At 40.6% G+C, this 21,442-nt stretch overlaps 2 protein-coding genes across 3 annotated transcripts in view; one reads left to right on the forward strand and one right to left on the reverse strand.

Moving 5' to 3' along the window:
• The window catches only part of LOC133535020 (sodium- and chloride-dependent taurine transporter-like), a 78,351-nt gene extending 69,105 nt beyond the window's left edge, over positions 1-9,246 (forward strand). The window contains exon 15 of the mRNA XM_061874421.1: positions 18-9,246. Within this exon, the coding sequence (XP_061730405.1) occupies positions 18-176 (159 nt within the window). The 3' untranslated portion in view covers positions 177-9,246. The remainder of the gene's footprint in view (positions 1-17) is intronic.
• Positions 9,247-14,152: 4,906 nt separating this feature from the next.
• LOC133535021 (glutamate receptor-interacting protein 2-like) overlaps positions 14,153-21,442 on the reverse strand; it is a 240,489-nt gene continuing 233,199 nt past the window's right edge. For both annotated transcript variants that reach the window (XM_061874424.1, XM_061874423.1), the window contains 2 exons: positions 21,013-21,159; positions 14,153-19,312 (listed from right to left, as the gene is read on the reverse strand). In XM_061874424.1, the coding sequence (XP_061730408.1) occupies positions 19,157-19,312; positions 21,013-21,159 (303 nt within the window). In that variant the 3' untranslated portion in view covers positions 14,153-19,156. The remainder of the gene's footprint in view (positions 19,313-21,012; positions 21,160-21,442) is intronic.

The raw sequence follows: 21,442 nt of genomic DNA on the forward strand, positions 1-21,442 counted from the left end.
GTCTCCTTGCTGTCCAGAGGATCAAAGCGGTGGCCGCCCCTGTCCGCGGGGGAGCGAGTTCCCGCCCGGCAGACCACTGCAGCCCCCGTGACCTGGCGTACCAGGTGGACTCCATCGGGAACAAGGGAGTGCTAATGAAGGGTCCCAGCCACACCATCGTAGAAACCATGATGTAACGCGAGCGGGAGACGCTCTCCATGAGATCGCTCTCGCCCCCCCTGCTGTCCTTCTAAAGCTAAAGCTAACGAGCCTTCTGTTGTACTGTCGTCTCCGTCCGTGCGTCCGTCTAGTGGAATGAAAAGGGTTTTAAGGAGAAAAAAAAAATTGATTTTTCAGGAATACTTTGGGAGGATAGAAAAACATTTCCCATATGTCTCAGCTGAAGACGCAATAATTGATTAGCTGCTGCTTCCATTACTGGACAAGAACTTTGATTCAATATTAAACCTGTTGGATCCAACTGTGGATTTTTTAAAGGCTCAGCCTAAAAAAAAGGCTCCAAAAATCAAAGCTAATTATGACACGAATGTGTTTTAACTGACCCCTCCCACAAACAATTTTAGCTGCACTTGGAGGATTTTGGATATGTCGAAAACACTCCAAAATCACATGACACATCAAAGCCAAAAAAAAAAAGTACAAAATCAAAGCTGCGAGTACTTTAGCTAACGCTAAGCTAACAGACAGATCTTGGTCACAGCAGAATCAGATGAATGTGGATCTTCTCAAAAGCAGGATCTTGGTTCCTACAACGCACCTTAGCACGTGTGACACCTCCCCCTCCCCCCAGGCCCCCACCTTACCTCTCGAGCCATCAACTGCAGCGATCCATCCGGAAAGGATTTGAACCCTTAAATGTGTTGTGTTTCGCGTCGTGTCCAGTATTAGCTGATCCGTCTCTTATCTATCTCGATATCTCGCTGTTCTAGGGACCGTTTAGCGGCCGCACTACTCTTGGATCGCATTTAGTTTGTTTTACCGTAGAGGAACTTACTTCTTCTTCTTTCTTAATCCCTCCTCTGTCTATCTTCTATTAGGAATGTAGTCTTCTGGTGTTTGCTGTTGATGAGCATCGCAGTAGTGTCACGTAGAACAATGCCTGACTGGTAGACATCATACGGGCTAAAGTATTGGGACACCCAGAAACAGGAAGTGAACATTTCGGGGCAGAGGTCTCGGCTGTACCACACAGCAGAGCAAAGACAGGGAGGGCAGGCAGGAGAGCTGCTAAGGGAATTACTCCCAAAAAAGGGCATATAATTAAATTTTTTTTATGTACAGTAGAACATTCGTTTTGAGCACCCATCTGTGTCGATTGACAAATCAGGTGCTGGTTGACAATGTTCTTCTCAGGACTAAAAAGCGCACGCTTAAGTCGACGTTGACATAAAACTTAAAACCCAAACGGGTCATTTACATGAAAACTGGTTAATGTAGAACCCCCGCGACCCCGAGAGGGAAAAGTGATAGACAATGGATGGATAGTTTTGTCAGCTAAAAATATTCACTATCCAGCATTAACACTGTGTGACTTCCTGTTCAGTTCAAAGTCAGCTTCAAAATAAAGACATGGCAGTATTAACTAGGTTTCTACCACAACTTTTTTAGAAGAGTTTTTTTTAGATTGATAGCGATTTGCGTGTACGAAGGAGATACTAAATTGGGCCCCTAAGCAAAGTTTAATAGGAAGGGTCCCTTATTAGAAACATTTTTATTCATGTGAAACTTTTACTTTTTTAATTAATTTTATTTGATAGGATTTTTTTTCCGATAATTCAATATTTTAGTGCAAAATAACACATTTTACATGATTAAAACATAAAAGGGCGACTTTTCCAGGATGTACGCCCGATTGCAGCTGAGATAGGCTCCAGCGACCCCCCGCAACCCTAAAAGGGACAAGCGGTATAAAATGGATGGATGTATAAAACATAAAATTGCAAACCCTTCTGACTCAACTCTCGAACCCAGTTCAAACCCTTAAAAGACCAGCACTGACGCAGCATGCCCAAGCGATAATCTCTAGGTATATGTGCCATTACATTCCTATCAGTGACAGAGCAGGAAGGGGCTCTGAAAAAGTTTGTGGCAAAATTGTACATGCACTTATTCATGCAAAACAGGGGCCCCCACAGCACATATAGATAGGAGTCATGAGAACAAAATAATAAAAATAAAAATATGCACAAATGGTTGATATGAATGTCAACATAAGGAAACAAGTCCTTTATTATCGTTTATTCTTCGTATGTGTCAGGCCAGAGTCACAAGTAAAAATTATCCCGTGTGAGGGGGTGTCGACATAAACGTGTTCTACTGTACATGTTCATGTTGCTTTGCATAGAACATGTGCAGCAGGGGTGTCCCAATACTTTTGCCCACCATGTTGAGAGAAAATGATCCATCTCGGGCTTGAAGAAATATTAATATAACTTCTGTGTAGCCAGGCCTGTCGTTTATGGTGTGCTGTTCCAACAATGGCGGCCGTACCTTCAGTAGGTGTTTCCTCGTCTTGTAAATATCAAGAGACCGGTTTTTCATTTGGACAAAGTGTGCCAAACAGGACCAGGTGTCCGGTGGTTCTGCTCCAGTGGTTCGGTTGGGATTTTTCAACGTGGAATATAAAGTTTAGAAGACGTGAAAGTTGTCGGTTGGAACGGTTCTAAAAGATAGCCGTGTTGCTTCAGGACCACGGACAGCGCTCTTGGTCCTGCATTGAGCCTCAGTGCTGTGTCTCAAATGGAATACTTCCAAAACTCTATACTGTGGACTTAGTTAGTAAACACACATATTTTGACAGTGTAGTGCTGTACCAAATCCATTGCTGTCACTGCGCTCTTACCGGAAATGACAATCGCAATACTTACCTCTTTTTTTCTCCAACTGGTTAGTACTTTCCACGGCTACAAGTTGCTTTTCAGCCGCCATTATTTCAACTTAGTCCCTCCCCTTTTTGCGACGTAGCCAGTATGGCGACATTCAGGTCCTGCATTTTGCCGTACTTATGCATTCAAAAGACTTAAGTGTAAGGACAGAAGTGTACCAATTGAGACACAGCCTCAAAATGAAGCAGGCTTTAAGAAGTGCATTTTTACCAGCACAGCATTGGTACTTGAACACACCACCGTGACTCCTGAGCCTCCTTTAGTGTCAACGCGTGTTTGATTTCTCTTCACAGAAATAGTTATCATATTTTAATTCTGTGGACAGTTGATATCTTTACATTGTGTAATCCAGGTAAGGGTTGATGTCATGGTATGTCATCCAGTAAAATTTGGATTTCATGACATCACCTAATCCTATAAACAGTTGATATCATTTCATCATGTAATCCAGTGAACAGTTAATATCATGACATCGAATCCAATAAACCGTTCATAACATTACATCTATTCCAGTGAAAATGTGATATCATCGCGTAATCCAATGAAGAGTTGATATCACAGCATCTAATTTTGTGAACAGTATCATGTCAAGGTGTAATCCAATGAACAGTGGCTATCATGGCATTTAATTTAGTGACCAGAATCATGTTGTTGTGTAATCCAATGAACAGTGGATATCGTGGCATCTAATTTAGTGAACAGTATCATGTCACTGTGTAATCCAATGAACAGTTGACATTAGGATACTGTGTAATTCAGTGAGAAGTGAATACGGCAATTATCTTGATATCATGGCATCTAAACCAGGGGAACCGGTTCGATATCATGACAATTGTGTAAACCAGTGAAAAATTGATATCATGACACCATCTAATCCATTGAACAGCTGATATCATGCCATTGTGTAATACAGTGAACAGTTAATATGAAAATAATCTAGTGAACAGTTGATATCATGACATATAATCCAGCGAATAGTCATCATGCCAATGTTTAATCCAGTGAAGGGTTGATATCATGGTATGTAATCCAGGTAAGGGTTGATATCATGATATTAATTCAGTGAAGGGTGGATATCATGACATCACCTACTGAAATAACAGTTGACATTATGACACTGTGTGATTCAAAACAGTATCATGCTATCGTGTAATCCAATGAAGAGTGGATATCATGGCGTCTAATACAGTGAACAGTATCATGCCATCGTGTAATCCAATGAACAGTTGACATTATGACACTGTGATTCAAAACCGTATCATGCCATCGTGTAATCCAATGAAGAGTGGATATCATGGTGTCTAATTCAGTGAACAGTATCATGCCATCGTGTAATCCAATGAACAGTTGACATGACACTGTGTGATTCAAAACAGTATCATGCCATCGTGTAATCCAATGAAGAGTGGATATCATGGCGTCTAATACAGTGAACAGTATCATGCCATCGTGTAATCTAATGAACAGTGGATATCATGGCGTCTAATTCAGTGAACAGTATCATGCCATCGTGTAATCCAATGAACAGTTGACATTATGACACAGTGTTACTCATGCCATCGTGTAATCCAATGAACAGTTGACATTACACTGTGTGATTCAAAACAGTATCATGCCATCGTGTAATCCAATGAAGAGTGGATATCATGGCGTCTAATTCAGTGAATAGTATCATGCCATCGTGTAGTCCAATGAACAGGTGACATTATGGACACTGTGTAATTCAAAGAAAAGTGAAAACGACAACTATCTTGATATCATGGTCTAAACCATGGGAACCGGTTGATATCATGACAATTGTGTAAACCAGTGAAAAATTGATATGACACCATCTAATCCAATGAACAGTTGATATCATGCCATTGTGTAATACAGTGAACAGTTGACATGACATTAATCTAGTGAACAGGTAAAATCACGACATCTAATCCATGAACCAGTTGATATCATGACATCTAATCCAGTGAACAGTTACATTGCCAATGTTTAATCCAGTGAACAGTTGATATCATGACATTGTGTAATCAATAGTGATGGCTGCCGGGATCCATCCATATGTATATATAAATATTGCCAGTCACAATTAGCTTGTGCTCAGCTGGGGGGGAAAAACAAAATAAAATATATATATACTTATCATGTCATGGAACTGTTATGAAGTGTTATCACCTGTCAGCCAAATGGTTTTGCTACAAAGCCACTACTTGGAGACAATCCTCACTTTTGACCTGTGTGGTTTTCCCATTGGCCTGTGGAGAACTGGGACGGACAGGCTCTTACCGGGAGGACTTGAGCTGGATGCTCGGTACGCAAGCCTCCAGCTCAAGTCCTGCTGGTCAGTGTCTCCACGTGCATGTCGCCTATAACTTTGGGGACCTGGGGATATCTGCGCTGTATAAACTTTGGGTGGTGGTCTGCACCTGGGGGCTGTGGAATTGAGTGTGGTGCAGGTGTCTGTATTTGGTTACACAGATAAGAGGGAGGAGGTGTTTGTTATGCGGGATTCATTTGTGGGATTTTAAACATAAACCTGATCGGTTTATGGCTAATGGTCAAATATGTCTTGTGTTTATTTGTTTAACTCCTTCCTGGCCGAATATCAGGTCCCACCCGTGACTCCTTAATCAGCATAGTGGCAGCGATACCCGCGTTTGTTACACATTGAAACATTGATATCATGCCATCGGTAACACTTTAGTATGGGGAACATATTCACCGTTAATTAGTTGCTTATTAAAGTAACAACGACTTAATTTACAGTTATTTAGACACTAAGGAAACATATAAGGGTTAGGGTTCGGGTTAGGGTGTCATGATCTGTGGTTTGGATCATGTTTCATGTGTTAAAGGCCTACTGAAACCCACTACTACCCACCACGCAGTCTGATAGTTTATATATCAATGATGAAATATTAACATTGCAACACATGCCAATACGGCCTTTTTAGTTTACTAAATTACAATTCAAATTTCCCGGGAGTTTCGTCTTAAAAACGTCGTGTAATGATGACGTGTACGCAAGACGTCACAGGTTTTTAGGAAGTATGAGCGCTGCGCACACACACAGCTAAAAGTCGTCTGCTTTAACGGCATAATTACACAGTATTTTGGAGATCTTGTGTTGCTGAATCTTTTGCAGTTTGTTCAATTAATATTGGAGAAATCAAAGTAGAAAGATGGAGTTGGGAAGCTTTAGCCATTAGCCACACAAACACACAGTGATTCCTTGTTTAAAATTCCTTGAGGTGAAACTTTACTATGGATCAGAGCGTGGTCAAGCAAACATGAATCATGACGGAATGTCAACCAGCAGGTTTCGGTGAGAAAATTGTGGTAAAAAGTTCCTTCTTACCGGAGAAAAGCTGAGCTTGTGTCGTCCATGAAGCTGCCGTCGACTCCCGTGAGACATCGGCGTCAAGACACCCGTGGACGTACACCTCCGACTATCAGGCACTATTTAACTCACTAAAACACTAGCAACACAATAGAAAGATAAGGGATTTCCCAGAATTATCCTCGTAAATGCCTCTAAAAACATCGGACTCTGTCCCAATGCAATCGCGTTTTTTTTTGTTTTGTTTTTCTAGTCCGTCGCTTTAAATATCCTCAAACACAAATCTTTCATCCTCGCTCAAATTAATGGGGAAATATTCGTTTTCTCGGTTAGAATAGCACTTTTTGTTGGAGGCTCCCATTAAAATCAATGTGAATATGTGAGGAGCCCCCACACGTGTGACGTCATCGTCTGCGACTTCCGGTAGAGGCAGGGCTTTTCTCTTAGCACCGAAAGTTGCAAACTTTATCGTGGATGTTCTCTACTAAATCCTTTCAGCAAAAATATGGCAATATCGCGAAATGATCAAGTATGACACATAGAATGGACCTGCTATCCCCGTTTAAATAAGAAAATCTCATTTCAGTAGGCCTTTAAGACTCACATTAGTTCCTGTTTGCATTGCCTTGTTTGTTTTGTTCACCAGTGTCTTGATTAGTGCTCGCCCACTCACCTGCTTCCCGAGCACTAATCAGAGGCAGTATTTAAACCTGTCTCTGTCAGGCGGCTAGTTTTTTCACCCCAAAGTTCATGTTGCTCCTTCATGCCTTAGATCCATGCTCGTTTTCCTGTCAAGTTTTGTTTATCGTCCACAGTTTTGTCTAAGTTGGGTTTCCGCCTTGTGCGCGCCTTTTCTTTGTACTTTTTTGTATCTTCTGAGTTAAAGATTAAATCATGTTTTTACCTGCACGCCATTGCCCGAGTAGTCTGTCTGGCTTCCTGCGACCCACCATCTTGACATAGGGTTACTAAGGGAGGTTATTGAGGGAAGACTCTTAGTTAATAACTTACTTGTTGGTTGTATAATAAGGCGTCAGTACGTACTTAAAAATGACTAATCAAGAGCCAATATGTTACTAATTTGCATGTCAATTAGCAATTAATGGTGAATATGTTCCGATGAGGTGGCGACTTGTCCAGCGACCCCAAAAGGGACAAACGGTAAAAAATGGAGGGATGGATTTTCCCTCATACTGTCAACTTCTAATCTTGTGAACAGTTAAAATCATGACATTAAATCCAGGAATTAGTTGTCGTCATGACATGGTGTAATCCAGTGAAGAGTTGATATCATGACATCTAATCCAACTGTTGATATCGTGACATTGTGTAATCAATGAAAAGTTGATATGTCATCTAGTCCAGTGAACAGTCGATATCATGACCTTGGCACATATCCAGCTGCTTGGCGTTAGCTTCCCTCCTTTGACAGTTGTCTGTTCTTCTAGCAAGTGATACAGGTCGTGCTGTTCTCGGGGCTAAAGCAGACGTGATATTTGCTGCTTTGCTGTCTTTCTGCTTCAATCGACCCCTTATTTTGCGTCTGCTTGGTCCCCCCTCCGCCCGGCCCCACGGTCCCCGCCAGCCAGTCACTGACGACCATGTATTTTTGCGTGCGGAAGCACGTGATGCACTACTTTGTACTGCCCAAATGTGAACATGTGATCTTTATTTTGGTGTGCGTTTTTTTTTTTTTTTTTTTAATTAAGCTCTGCAGCTTGTGTACTTTTTTTCCCCTTATTTGCCTTTTTTATTTCTAACATTTTCAATTTGTTACAAAAGTCAATGATGTGCAATACGCTTCCCGTCATATTGTTCCAAAAGTGTTTTGATATTAAAAAAAATGTTCCATATGAAGAATGGAGAATTTACCGGATAAAGTATTTCCTGTGTGTTATTTGCTCAGTGCTGCCACCCTGCGAGACGTCAGGGAACTACATCAACATTTGTGTACTGTAATTCCTCATTCACTAAAGCCTGGACTTTTCATCATCCTCGACTCTGTCCTCCAACTGATGGTTTCCATAGCGACGACCATCTCCCGCTCCACCCTCCCTTTGTTCATTGGAAAATGTTTAACAAGCATTTCAAAGTTTTTTTTGTTTTGTTTTTCATCTCCAAGATTGGAAAAACAGTGATCAGGTTTTACAAATGTCAAACTTGTCTATGGTTGTTTTCTTATTTAAAAACACATCATCCGGAGACTTCCTGCAGTTTCATTTGTTTCACTACACATCTGGTATGTACAGATATAGTGGATCCCAATAATGCAGAGACGATGGCTATACAGCAAAAAAGGTCTTTCTCTTTATTCTTGATGGTAAACACAAAAAGGCAGCGAATGCAAAGCGATCAACACACCATAAAGATACTACAAAGGGAAATAACCAAAATACAAAAAATTAGGACGCTAGGCAAAGCTCAGAAATATTGGGCAGACATGGGAAGCCTAGGTGTAAAGAAAATAACTCTCCAGTGAGAGTAAAGTGTATTTCTGGTCTCGTCATCCTCGTCCGGACAGAAGGATGATGCTTTACTGAAGCAAAAGTTGCTTTATTACAAGTAAGCACCAAGTCATACAAGTCTGCAGCTCCCTGGAGGAACCGAGGTAAAAAAAAATGAAGGACTCCTAAACTGGAGAAACCAAACCTTCAGTCTTATATTCCTATTATTGAAGCAGAGCGATAAATGATGCAGTCATATTCACTCACACATCTAATCATACACATCTTGCTTTCAGTGTTTCAGTGCCAGTAAGGATGGGGATAGAAAACTGGTTCTTGATCAGATCCTGTTCCCGGTGTATCAATTCCTTGAAATTCTTTGCCATTTTTTTTCCAAACAGTTCCCTTATTGCAGTGGTTCTCAACCTTTTTTCAGTGATGTAGCCCCTGTGAAAATTGTTTTAATTCAAGTACCCCCTAATCAGAGCAAAGCATTTTTGGTTGAAAAAAAGAGATAAAGAAGTAAAATACAGTACTATGTCATCAGTAACTGATTTATTAAATTGTATAACTGTGCAAAATATTGCTCATTTGTAGTGGTCTTTCTTGAACTATTTGGAAAAAAAGATATAAAAATAACTAAAAACGTGTTGATAAAAAAAACCAAGTGATTCAATTATAAATAAAGATTTCTACACATAGAAGTAATCATCAACTTAAAGTGCCCTCTTTGGGGATTGTAATAGAGATCCATCTGGATTCATGAACTTAATTCTAGACATTTCTTCACAAAAAAAGAAATCTTTAACATCAATATTAATGGAACATGTCCACAAAAAAATCTAGCTGTCAACACTGAATATTGCATTGTTGCATTTCTTTTCACAGTTTATTAAATCCATATGTTGTTGAAGTATTATTCAATAAATATATATATGTATATTTTTGAATAGTTGCTGTTTTTAGAATATTAAAAAAAAAAATCTCACGTACCCCTTGGCATACCTTCAAGTACCCGCATTTGAGAACCACTGCCTTGTTGAATCTTCCAGGTGAGGATGAGGTCATTACACAATGCCGAGTAGTGACCTCAGTGTTATGATCTGCTGCCCTGATCATAGTCTGTTTAAGTTTTTCGAGTTACTTGTGTTTTCTGTTAGTTTTGGACTCATTTATTTCCTCTTTGTGCACCTCTGAGTTGGTTAACATAGTTACTTATTATTTTCACCTGCCGCTTGTGTTCGGGACGCACACCTGTTTGTAATCACATACATTATTTAAGCCTGCTTTTGCCAGTCAGTCGGTCTGGCTTCTTTGTTTGCGTCACGCTACTGATACGTAAGTGTTTGCTTGTCTCCTAGCCCCTGCTAAAGATCTCTAGTCTGTGCTAAGTTGTTGCCTTAGCTTCCGGTGCGAACGGCACCTTGTTCCGTCGGTTTGTTTTCTGTTTTGTAGCTGTTTAGTGTTATTTTACTATTAAATGACGTTCCTACCTGCAAGTAATTTCCGCAGTCGTCCGTTTGCATCCTGGGAGAACAAACCCAGGATCACCGTGCGACCCGGTCGTAATAGTCAGATCTCAAAATGGCATTAAACGCTCTACAGTTAACTACCTTTTACAAGAGAAGATTAAAACACCACAACTTGTGATAATTAAAAGGCAGTTAATTCATCAAGAGGAGGACATAAAAGCAATGTGCCAAACCATTTGAACACAAAGCCTGCAATAATCAATGAAAGTCAAGTTTTTAACCGCTTCGATCTAATCCTAGTAGCAGTAATGTGAGCATGTCATCTGAATAGAAGAAAGAAAAAAATAACTTCAATTTATATTGCGCTTTTCTAGACACTCAAAGCGCTCACAGAGAAGTGGGAACCCAACATTCATTCACACCTGGTGGTGGTAAGCTACATCAGTAGCCACAGCTGCCCTGGGGCAGACTGACGGAAGCGTGGCTGCTATTTTGCGTCCGACCACCACCTATCATTCATTCATCATTCATTCACCAAAGGGACAATCAGTAGAAAATGGATGGATGAATGGAAATAATAAAAAGGACAATACATGTCACGGTGTTTTTTATTGTAAAGTGTATACATACATGCAGTAAATTGATAAAAACTACTTGTTTTTGGCATTAAAATTATGTTAGCTGAACTGCTAGTTTTTGACTGTAAAATCCATGGTTGTTGTTTTTAACGGTGTATTACTGTAAATGGAAAAACGATACCTTTGTTTTTACGGCAGAAAAACTGGCAGCCACGTTGCCGGAATAAAAAAGGAACTTTTACAGTTTTTCCGTTAACAATATAATGTTATAAAAACCAATGTAAATTTAATAGTACAATTCTGGCAACTAAGCTGCCAGATTTTTCCGTCAAAAAACAAAAACAAATCAGGGGTTTCTGTTTTTATATGTACCATAAAATGTTGTAAAAGAAACAAAACAAAAAAAACACTATATTTTACAGTAAATTGTTGTACATGTGAACTTTTGACTGTAAAATCGAAGGTCTACTTAAAACTATTCATTTAATTAATAATGAAGTCCAGAGGCAAATTCATAAATTACTCACTATTTCATGCGGCCCTCTGATGGCCCTCAATGAAAACGAGTCCGACATCCTTGCTTTTAAAATGCCAGAACTGGGAGTATCAATCTAAATATCAATCGTATCGATACCAAGGTAGATATTGGTATCAAATCTATACTAGCAGAATGTTGAACTTTTGTTGCAGTTTGGCTTCTTTTAACAAAATAACAAAAAAGTTAATTCGGTATTCCCCACTCAATGTATGCAAACTCAGCATCTCCTCCCTGCTTTTCTGACAATTGACACTGTTTTTTTTTTTTCAGTAATCTGCGGGGAGTGAGTTATTTTAGTTGTTTTGAGTGTATTTTAATGTAGATTATTTTATGGTTGCTTTTTTGTTATTTTGAAACAGTGACTTTTTTTTCAAAAACATACCATACAACATACCGAATGAATTTTAAACACATATTTATATAATACTATTTGTTTTAGATTGTTGCATTTAGTTATATTTTTTGCGTAAATTAGTAGTCAGCAATATAATTAACTTAAGGCAAATTTAAAACTATCGAATAATCATGACAGTTCGAGTCAAAAGTATTGATGTCAGTATCAACAACACTAGTCCTTAATTCATTTGGTATCGTATCAAAACCAAAACTCACAGTATCGCCCATCCTTATTAAATGCACTAAAATGGCCGCAATTATAACTTGAACTCATTCAATCTCAAAATAGTTTTCGTTTTTTTCATTATATCCTTGTTTTGGGGGGAAAAAAGACCATAAGTAACATACATGACACATTTTGGAGTGACAGTCATGTGGCAGTCATATGTGACTATATGGGGATTGTGGAGAGACTGAGCCGACGAGCCGACAGCAAGATAGGACAAATGCCGGTCCTACCCGAGATGGCGGCCAGGAGGCGGAGAGAAGAGGCGGGACGCACTCAGAACGCCAAGGCAGGTGCGTACACCACACACCTGCACTCAATCTGTTCATCTTCTGCTGCAGTACAAAAGAGGCGCTGAGGAACGATCGAGGCAGAAGTAGGAGAAGGAACACGCGACCACGACCACGACCACGACCACGACCACGAGCACGAGCACGACCACGACCACGACCACGACCACGACCACGACCACGACCACGACCACGACCACGAGCACGACCACGAGCACGACCACGACCACGACCACGACCACGGCCACGACCACGGCCACGACCACGACCACGACCACGAGCACGACCACGACCACGAGCACGACGAGGAAGACCCAGATTACGATGAGACCCCGCATAAGACGCAGACAGCAGACACCGAAAGGTGTGCTGCGACCAGCAGGAAGAGCCTGGGCGCCAGAAAGTGGGGTGACCGAATGGCAAGAAGAGGACAGGTTTATTGAAATAATAAATCAGAGTCAAACCTGCTACGATGCGTCTTGTGTCAAGTGTCACAACAACCCACGCACGGATGGCAGTGGGTTGTTGCCATGCTACATTGCCATGCTACATTGTTGTTGCCATGCTACATTGCCAAAAGTATTTGGCCACCCATCCAAATGATCAGACTCAGGTGACCTAACCCCTTGGCCCGGCCACAGCTGTATCAAATCAAGTACTTAGGGATGGAGACTGTTTCTACAAACATTTGTGAAAGAATGGGCCGCTCTCAGGAGATCTGTGATTTCCAGCCTGGAACTGTCATAGGATGCCACCTGTGCAACAAATCCCGTTGTGAAATTTCTTCTCTCCTAAATGGTCCAAAGTCAACTGTCGGCTTTATTATAAAAACATGGAAGAGTTTGGGAACAACAGCAACTCAGCTGTGAAGTGATAGGCCACGTAAACTGACAGAGAAGGGTCAGCGGTGGAGGAGGAGGAATTATGGTGTGGCGTTGATTTTAAGGAGTTGGGCTTGGCCCCTTAGTTCCAGTGAAAGGAACTTTGAATTCTCCAGGATACCAAAACATTTTGGACAATTCCATGCCCCCAATCATGTGGGAACAGTTTGGAGCGGGCCCCTTCCTCTTCCAACATGACTGTGCACTAGTGCACAAAGCAAGGTCCTTAAAGACATGGATGACAGAATCTGGTGTGGATGAACTTGACTGGCCTGCACAGAGTCCTGACTTGAACCCGATATAACAACTTTGGGATGAATTAGAACGGCGACTGAGCGCTATTCCTTCTCGACCAACATCAGTGTCTTACCTCACCAATGTGCTTTTGGAAGAATGGTGGAAAATTCCTATAAACACACGCCGCGACCTTGTGGACAGCCTTCCCAGAAGAGTAGAACCTGTAACAGCTGCAAAAGGTGGAGGAACATCATATTGAACCCTATGGGTTAGGAATGGGATGGCACTTCAAGTTTATATGTGAGTCAAGGCAGGTGGCCAAATACTTTTGTCAATATAGTGTATCGCTTAAATGGCTGTGTCAGCAAAACAAAGTTTTTTCCAAACACCTATTTTTTTGCCATTACATTTTATTTTCAAGCCATCCAGCAATTATGATGCTTTAACACGGTGTCAAATATCCATGTATTTTGTTGTTAAATGTTTCTTGAATGACTTGAATAAAAAAAAAAAAAATCTATTTTGTATTTTGTATCAACTTTACATTTTGATGAAATGTCTACTGTGACATATTTATGTCTATTGTGACATATTTGTCACAATAGCAAAAATGGTGAAATGGCATTTAATAAAATATATTTTGTTGTATGTTCTTTTAAGTTCATTTTTTGGGATTGAGCATGGAAAAGATTCAAGTCAAAGATCATATTTAGCATGAACGCCCAATGTAACGGAAAGATAACATCACACATCTTTGACAGCCTGGTAATAACTTAGTCAAAAATATCTTCTAAGTATGGAACCGTCCCCATCGTTTTCCTTTCAGCACTAAAGTCTCTTTCATGGCTTCTTTTAAACAAAATAACAAGCACAAAGTTACTCATTTTATTTTTTGCACTTTACAACTTTATTTTTCCATGTCCTTCCGACATTTGGGAAGAGTAGCATCATTGTAGAAAAATATCATATTAGAATGACTTTTACACAACACACACACGCACGCACACACACACGCGCACACACACACACACACACACACACACATGCACATAAAAGCGCAACCTGGAAAATACATTTTCAATATTTTTTTTTATGACTTTACATTTAAATCTCATTTTAAAAAATCCAAAGGATTATTGTGATTCATTCGCAGGAAGACTTTTCAGAGTAATAACAAATTATTTATATCATCGTCAGCCATCAGTAATAAATTGTTGATTTTCACATAAAAGTTTTTCCAGATTAGGTTTAGAACAAAATGTCTTCAGCACACGGAACCAGTTACGTACCTTGTGACGTAACGTTTGTGTAACATCACACACACTGCACACAGAACACATGAGAGACACATAACATACTGTAATACAAAAAGAGCAAGCGTCAACAAAAACACCACTAAGCTGCTTTCAGATCAAAGATTGTCATCCTTCATGACGGTAGAACAGATTGAGCGGTTTGGCGGCTAAATTTAAAGTACTACTGATAGTCACACACACACTAGGTGTGGTGAAATTACCCTCTGCATTTGACCCATCCCTGTGTTCCACCCCCTGGGAGGTGAGGGGAGCAGCGAGCAGCAGCGGTGGCCGCACTCGGCAATCATCTTGGTGATTTAACCCCCAATTCCAACCCTTGATGCTGAGTAATGGTAATTTCAATAGTCTTTGGTATAACTCGGCCAGGGTTTGAATGCACGCACAAATAAATGACCTACACACTCCCCTGAACAACCAGCAGAGGGCAATGCAGCCTAATAAAGAGATCAGTATCTACATCGGGACAAATTTCATTAAACTGCATTGATACAATAAAATAAGCAGCTAACACGGTCTTTCAGATTAACTGGATTAATTAGCATTAGCTAATACAACACTAACTTTTTTAAAATGTTTTTTAAATTTTTTTAATGTTTTAGTGTTCTGTTTTTAATATTTTGTATTGTGTTTTTATATGTTTAATGGACCTTAAGGTCTGCAATAAATAAAGATTGATTAGTTAACTCAGACCTGTTGTGCGTTCTCTCTGTAAAGACGTGGGTTGTTTTTGTGTGACCCAGACCGCTCTGGCTGCAGTGCCCTCTGCTGGTTGTTCAGGGGAGTGTGTAGGTCACATTTATTTCTGCATCTGGTTTGTGGGTGGAATGTCTCATCGACACAAAAGCAAAAAAGCGATCCACATATGCAAATTCAATACAAATACAAACACAAAATCAAGCATATTTATATCCAAATCTCAAAAATATATTTAAAAATACCCGTTTATTCATACAAATTTTTGATTTATTTGTAAGTCACATTTTTATATTTATACACTTTATTTGTATATATTTTCAAATCTCAGAAATATATTTACAAATAGGCGTTTTTTTATACAAATTATTTATTTGTATATCACATTTGTATTTTTATTAATATATGCATATGTATTGATATCATATTGACGTATCATATAAGTTGATGTGAGACAATTCTACTTCCACACAGAATTGACGTTGTCCTTCCCCAATGCAGCAGCGTGTAACGGCATATTCCTATGCTAAACTAGAGTTCCCAGCTTTTATTTTTATTAAGTATTTATAATTTATGTATAATATACATTCAGCATCAAGGGTTGGAATTTGGGGTTAAATCACCAAAATGTTATCCGAGCGCGGCCACCGCTGCTGCTCACTGCTCCCCTCACCTCCCAGTGGGTGGAACAAGGGGATGGGTCAAATGCAGAGGGTAATTTCACCACACCTAGTGTGTGCGACTATCAGTGGTCCTTTGGATTTATGAGAGTGCATTCGTAACCACGGGACAGCATAAATCGAGGACAGACTGTATATGAATGGGGGGAGGGGAGCACACACACACACGTTAAATACTGTACATAGAAAAAAAAACAACACAACACTTTGGAAGGCTTTTCTCTCAGCCCGTTGTTGCTTTACAAAAGCTCTTTAAAAACACTCCATTCATGACAACATCTACACTGTGCTTCTTTTTCTTTAGATGTGCTCGGTAAATAAGAGACAAATGTCCTTTTAGAGACACACACACACACATACACACACACACACACACACACACACACACACACACACACACACACACACACACACACACACACACACACACACACACACACACACACAGACACACACACACACTGGTTATCATTTGGAATAGGGACTAAGTTTTTGATCATCACTTGTGGGGACCACCATTTCTCCAGGTTGTGGAGGCATAAAAAAAATGAGGTCAAATGGCCACTGCCCAGTTAGCTCATACACGCCTTTAAATCTCTGGATTGATAAAGTAATGTGCTGATCATTCTAACTGGGGACCCTGGGGAAAAAGAGTTAATATGGTTCATGGGGACCATATTTAAATAATTTTGCATAATTCACACAAATTTGTACGTGACTACTGAGGACAATTTAAAAAAAAAAAGTTCAAATTAAATATGACCTAATCCTCAGAATACAGCACTACAGCTGTCCTCTTATAGGAAGTTTCACCACTTAAAGGCCTACTGAAATGAGATTTTCTTATTCAAACGGGGATAGCAGGTCCATTCTATGTGTCATTTCGCGATATTGCCATATTTTTGCTGAAAGGATTTAGTAGAGAACATCCACGATAAAGTTCACAACTGGAGAAAAGCCCTGCCTCTACCGGAAGTCGCAGACGATGACGTCACATGTTGATGGCTCCTCATATATCCATATTGTTTTTAATGGGAGCCTCCAACAAAAAGTGCTATTCGGACCGAGAAAACGACAATATCCCCATTAATTTGACCGAGGATGAAAGATTCGTGTTTCAGGATATTGATAGCGACGGACTAGGAAAAAAAAAAACGCGATTGCAATTGCGTTGCACTGAGACGGATTCATATGTTTTTAGAGACATTTACTAGGATAATTCTGGGAAATCCCTTATCTTTCTATTGTGTTGCTAGTGTTTTAGTGAGTTTAACAGTACCTGATAGTCGGAAGTGTACGTCCACGGCCGGGTGTTGACACCAGTGTCTCAGGGAAGTCGACGGCAGCTGTACGGGAGGCGCAAGCTCAGCTGATATCCGGTAAGTGGCGACTTTTTAACCACAATTTTCTCACCGAAACCTGCTGGTTGACAAGTGGTCGGGATTCATGTCCGCTGTGATCCATAGTAAAGTTTCAACTCCGTGAATTTTACACAAGGAATCACCATGTGTTTGTGTGGCTGAAGGCTAAAGCTTCCCAACTCCGTCTTGCTACTTTTACTTCTCCAATATTAATTGAACAAATTGCAAAAGATTCAGCAACACTGTTCTCCAAAATACTGTGTAATTATGCTGTTAAAGCAGACGACATTTAGCTGTGTGTGCGCGTAGCAATCATACTTCCTAAAAACCTGTGACGTCTTGCGTACACGTCATCATTACACGACGTTTTCTAGACGAAACTCCCGGGAAATTTAAAATTGCAATTTAGTAAACTAAAAAGGCCGTATTGGCATGTGTTGCAATGTTAAGATTTTATCATTGATATATAAACTATCAGACTGTGTGGTGGGTAGTAGTGGGTTTCAGTAGGCCTTTAAATGTTAGAGCAAATTCCGCATCTTTTGTGACATTACTGAAAACTGCTATTTAGCAGTAATGAAGTTGTCTGCAACTCCAACGACCATATATAGAATTAAAGGTAATAATGTTTTACCAGGTGGAAGTGATCAACTATACACGGAAGAAGTGTGAGCAGAGCAGCGAGTGCAGTACCAACTACAGCCCCACAAGGGGGCTGCTGTGCAAATATCTCACACTCAAACTAACCAGTAAACATGTTTTATAGGACAAAGCTTAAAAATCACTCAGGCAATCTTCAGAATGGATCTGACTATCATTTAAAAAGGTTTCCCTTGAAGAGACCTGTTTTTTTTTGTCCCCATACCGTCAGATGTCCCCTAAAGGTGACTTTGTAAACAGAGCGATGTCCCCATTAAGTAAGCATTACCAAAATGCACACACACACGCACACTCACACACACACACACTCACACACACACACACACAGACACACACACACACACACACACACATGTTGTGAATAGTCACCGTTATTTACATGTAAACACATGTTCATCATTACGATGCTTTCATTTCCATTGTGCACCGTGGGGGGTGGGTGTGTATTGTCACACAACGTGGCGGAGAAATGGGTGGAGAATGTTGACCTTTCCATAAAGACATGTTGTAGTTAACATGGAAAAGTGTATATAACATGTGCATATACATGTTTGAAGTCTTTGTGTCCGACCAACAAAGTGTGCTTTGAGGGGGGGGGGGGGGGGGGGGGTCATGTGACCGCTAATCCACAAATAATGAGGTCCGCTTTGGTGCTCTGGAAGAAAACAGCAGGTGAAGTAAGCTGGAGGAAAGAATGTCTGCTAAATTGAGAGGGTTTTTGGGGGAGGGGGTGGGGGGTGCACAGCCCTGGAAGTTAATTTTTTTTCTCTCTGAACAGACGAGTCTGAAAGGCAGGAAGCACTTACTCGGACATTTTTGCAATCGTGACCCACTTCACATGACCCCGGCCCCGACCCCGACGAGATGAAAAGCCGGGATTTTTGTCCTCCGTGTTTTTGACCACTTGACATGAGAACAGGTGCCGTCACACAGTTGATGACATCACAGCTTGTGCAGGAAGTCCCTACAAAGTCCCCCGCGGTCTCTGATTGTGTTTTTGTGACAGTTTAGTCGGGTTTAGTGAAAACAACAACGCGGCTTCTAAATTGTGGTCGGTCTTCCGTAAGGCAGGTCCATTCGGTGAAGAAGGACGCTGTATGACAGCGCTAGAACCTGGTGGGCGGGGCATGTGGCCGTTCCTTCAAGTGATTTGGGGCACCCGTGCTTACAGGTCAAGCGGATGGTGGTCCAAAGTGTTGTTGTTGTCTTCGGCGCTATCCAGCGGGTTTCGACTGATGACCAGCTCCAGTCTGTCGCCGGCCTCCGTGATGAGAGGGACCGCCAAGCAGCAGTCGAAGTCCCTAGTCCGCACGTGGTTTACCTGCACGGCGAGGAGCACAGGCATCTTGACGCCCTCTCTCTTGACACTACTTTGCATCCGTGAATTCATAAATTGGCAATTTTACAGACCAAAGGGGTTCAGGCTGAAGTTGAGCACTTATTTCACATAACAAAAAAAGGTGAAAGAACTGAAAACATATTTCATAAGCTAGTGTCTTCAAAATAGCCGCACTTTGCTCTGATTACAGCTTTGCACGCTCTTGGCATTCTCTCGATGAGCTTCAAGCACCCCTGTGAAGTGAAAACCATTTCAGGTGACTTCCTCTTGAGAATGCCAAGCCCTTTGAGACACTAGTGATTTAGGGCAATACAAATAAACGATTGATTGATTGATTGAAGAGTGTACGAAAACAGTAATCAGGGAAAAAGGTGGCTATTTTGAAGAAACTAGAACATAAAACATGTTTTCAGTTGTCTCACCTTTTTTTTGTTAAGTACATAACTCCACATGTGTTCATTCATAGTTTTGATGCTTTCAGTGACAATCTACAATGTAAATAGTCCGGAAAATAAAGAAAACACATTGAATGAGGAGAAGGTATGTCCAAACTTTTGGCCTGTACTGTAGATTCCCCAAAAGTGTTGTTGCATACACCTTTTCTATTTCCATATCATCGATTCTTTTGTGACACGGTATGTTAATTTTCCTATTTCCCAAAAATATATATTTTTGTTTTATTTTAGCTGATTTATAGTTTATTAGCATCAAGCCATTGCTTTAGAATTATGAGTTCACTCTCTATGATCTGTAGGAGCTGGCCAAGGTCTTGCCCAGAACAGTATGGGCTTGCATCATCAGCACAGAGAATACAGTTTAGTCTTTCAAAGATTTTACAAACATCATTAATATAACAAGATAAAGTATTTTGGTCCCAGTACAGAACCTTGGGGTACTCCAAGTGTTATAAGCTTTTTAATCTTAATTTACATTGTTCATATGCACATACTGTTCTGGTGGCCACCAGGTCAACTTTTCAATCAATCATGAGCAGCGTTGGGTAGAGTTCAAATCATGAACAATTCGGATACCAATCCCTGTTTTTGTCGATTCTCGATTGCGATTCTTTTAAGAGACTGACCCATCTAAGTCTATGAGCATGAACTGATGAAGCCAACTGAGGTACAAATATATACATTATATTGTCTTCAAAGTGTGTAGTGTTAGTAACAAAGGGGCTTTTGATGAGGCTAGAAACAATTATTCATGTTTACATTGATTCTTATGGCAAACTCTTCTTCACTATACACACTTTACGGATGCCAAACCATGCAGAAGAAGCAATTAAGTCTGTAAAACGGGGTTCAACTGTACTTGTTAATTTTATAAGGCATATTTCCTGCTGTAAGGTACTTTCATCTACACTTCTTAAACCTTACTAAGCACTCATTTCTTGTGCCATTTCAACCTAGTTTAGTGATTAACTTGCCTGCGGCTCTTGGTCTTCCACTTTGTGTAACATGTTTAGCCTTGTTCTCCAGTGATAATAAAACTTGCTAAAAAAACAGTTTATTTATTATTGACTTACAGGAGTAGCTGACAAAAAGTCTGTGGCAGCTAATCCTTCTGGTCGGCGGACCAGCCATCGAAAATGGGAATCAACGTTTAAAAATGTGGACGTTCCATGAGAATTAGAATGTAAGACCCAGTTATTATTGATGCCCAACCCTATTCAACGGTACCTGCAGAATCCTGTCGTAGGGTCGAAGACCGGATCGGTCAGCGGGTCCGTCAGGTCGCACCATGTTGACGTAAACACCTTTTTCCAGGTAGCCGTCTGACACGCTGAAACCAAAGTCGTCGCTTTCTGGATCTTTTATCACGGTCACCTGCAGAGAAACAGACGTGAGACCACTTAAGAGGCAGAAAATTACGCAGTGGATCCTTAAAAACATTAGCGAGACGACACAGATATGAAAATCACAGCAATATCAAGCCTGGTTCCTCTGGGACAAGTGAAACTAGTGGAAGGGCAACTGTATTTGTTTTAAAGTGTTGCCCATGATTCAGAATCCTTCTAATGGCTCCTCACAGGTCTGTGTGCTGAGCCCTCTTCTGTACTGCCTCTACACCTACGACTGCAGTCCAACGCACAACAACAACCTCATAGTG

The sequence above is a fragment of the Nerophis ophidion genome, linkage group LG16 (assembly GCF_033978795.1).
Source record: "Nerophis ophidion isolate RoL-2023_Sa linkage group LG16, RoL_Noph_v1.0, whole genome shotgun sequence".
NCBI lineage: Eukaryota > Metazoa > Chordata > Actinopteri > Syngnathiformes > Syngnathidae > Nerophis > Nerophis ophidion.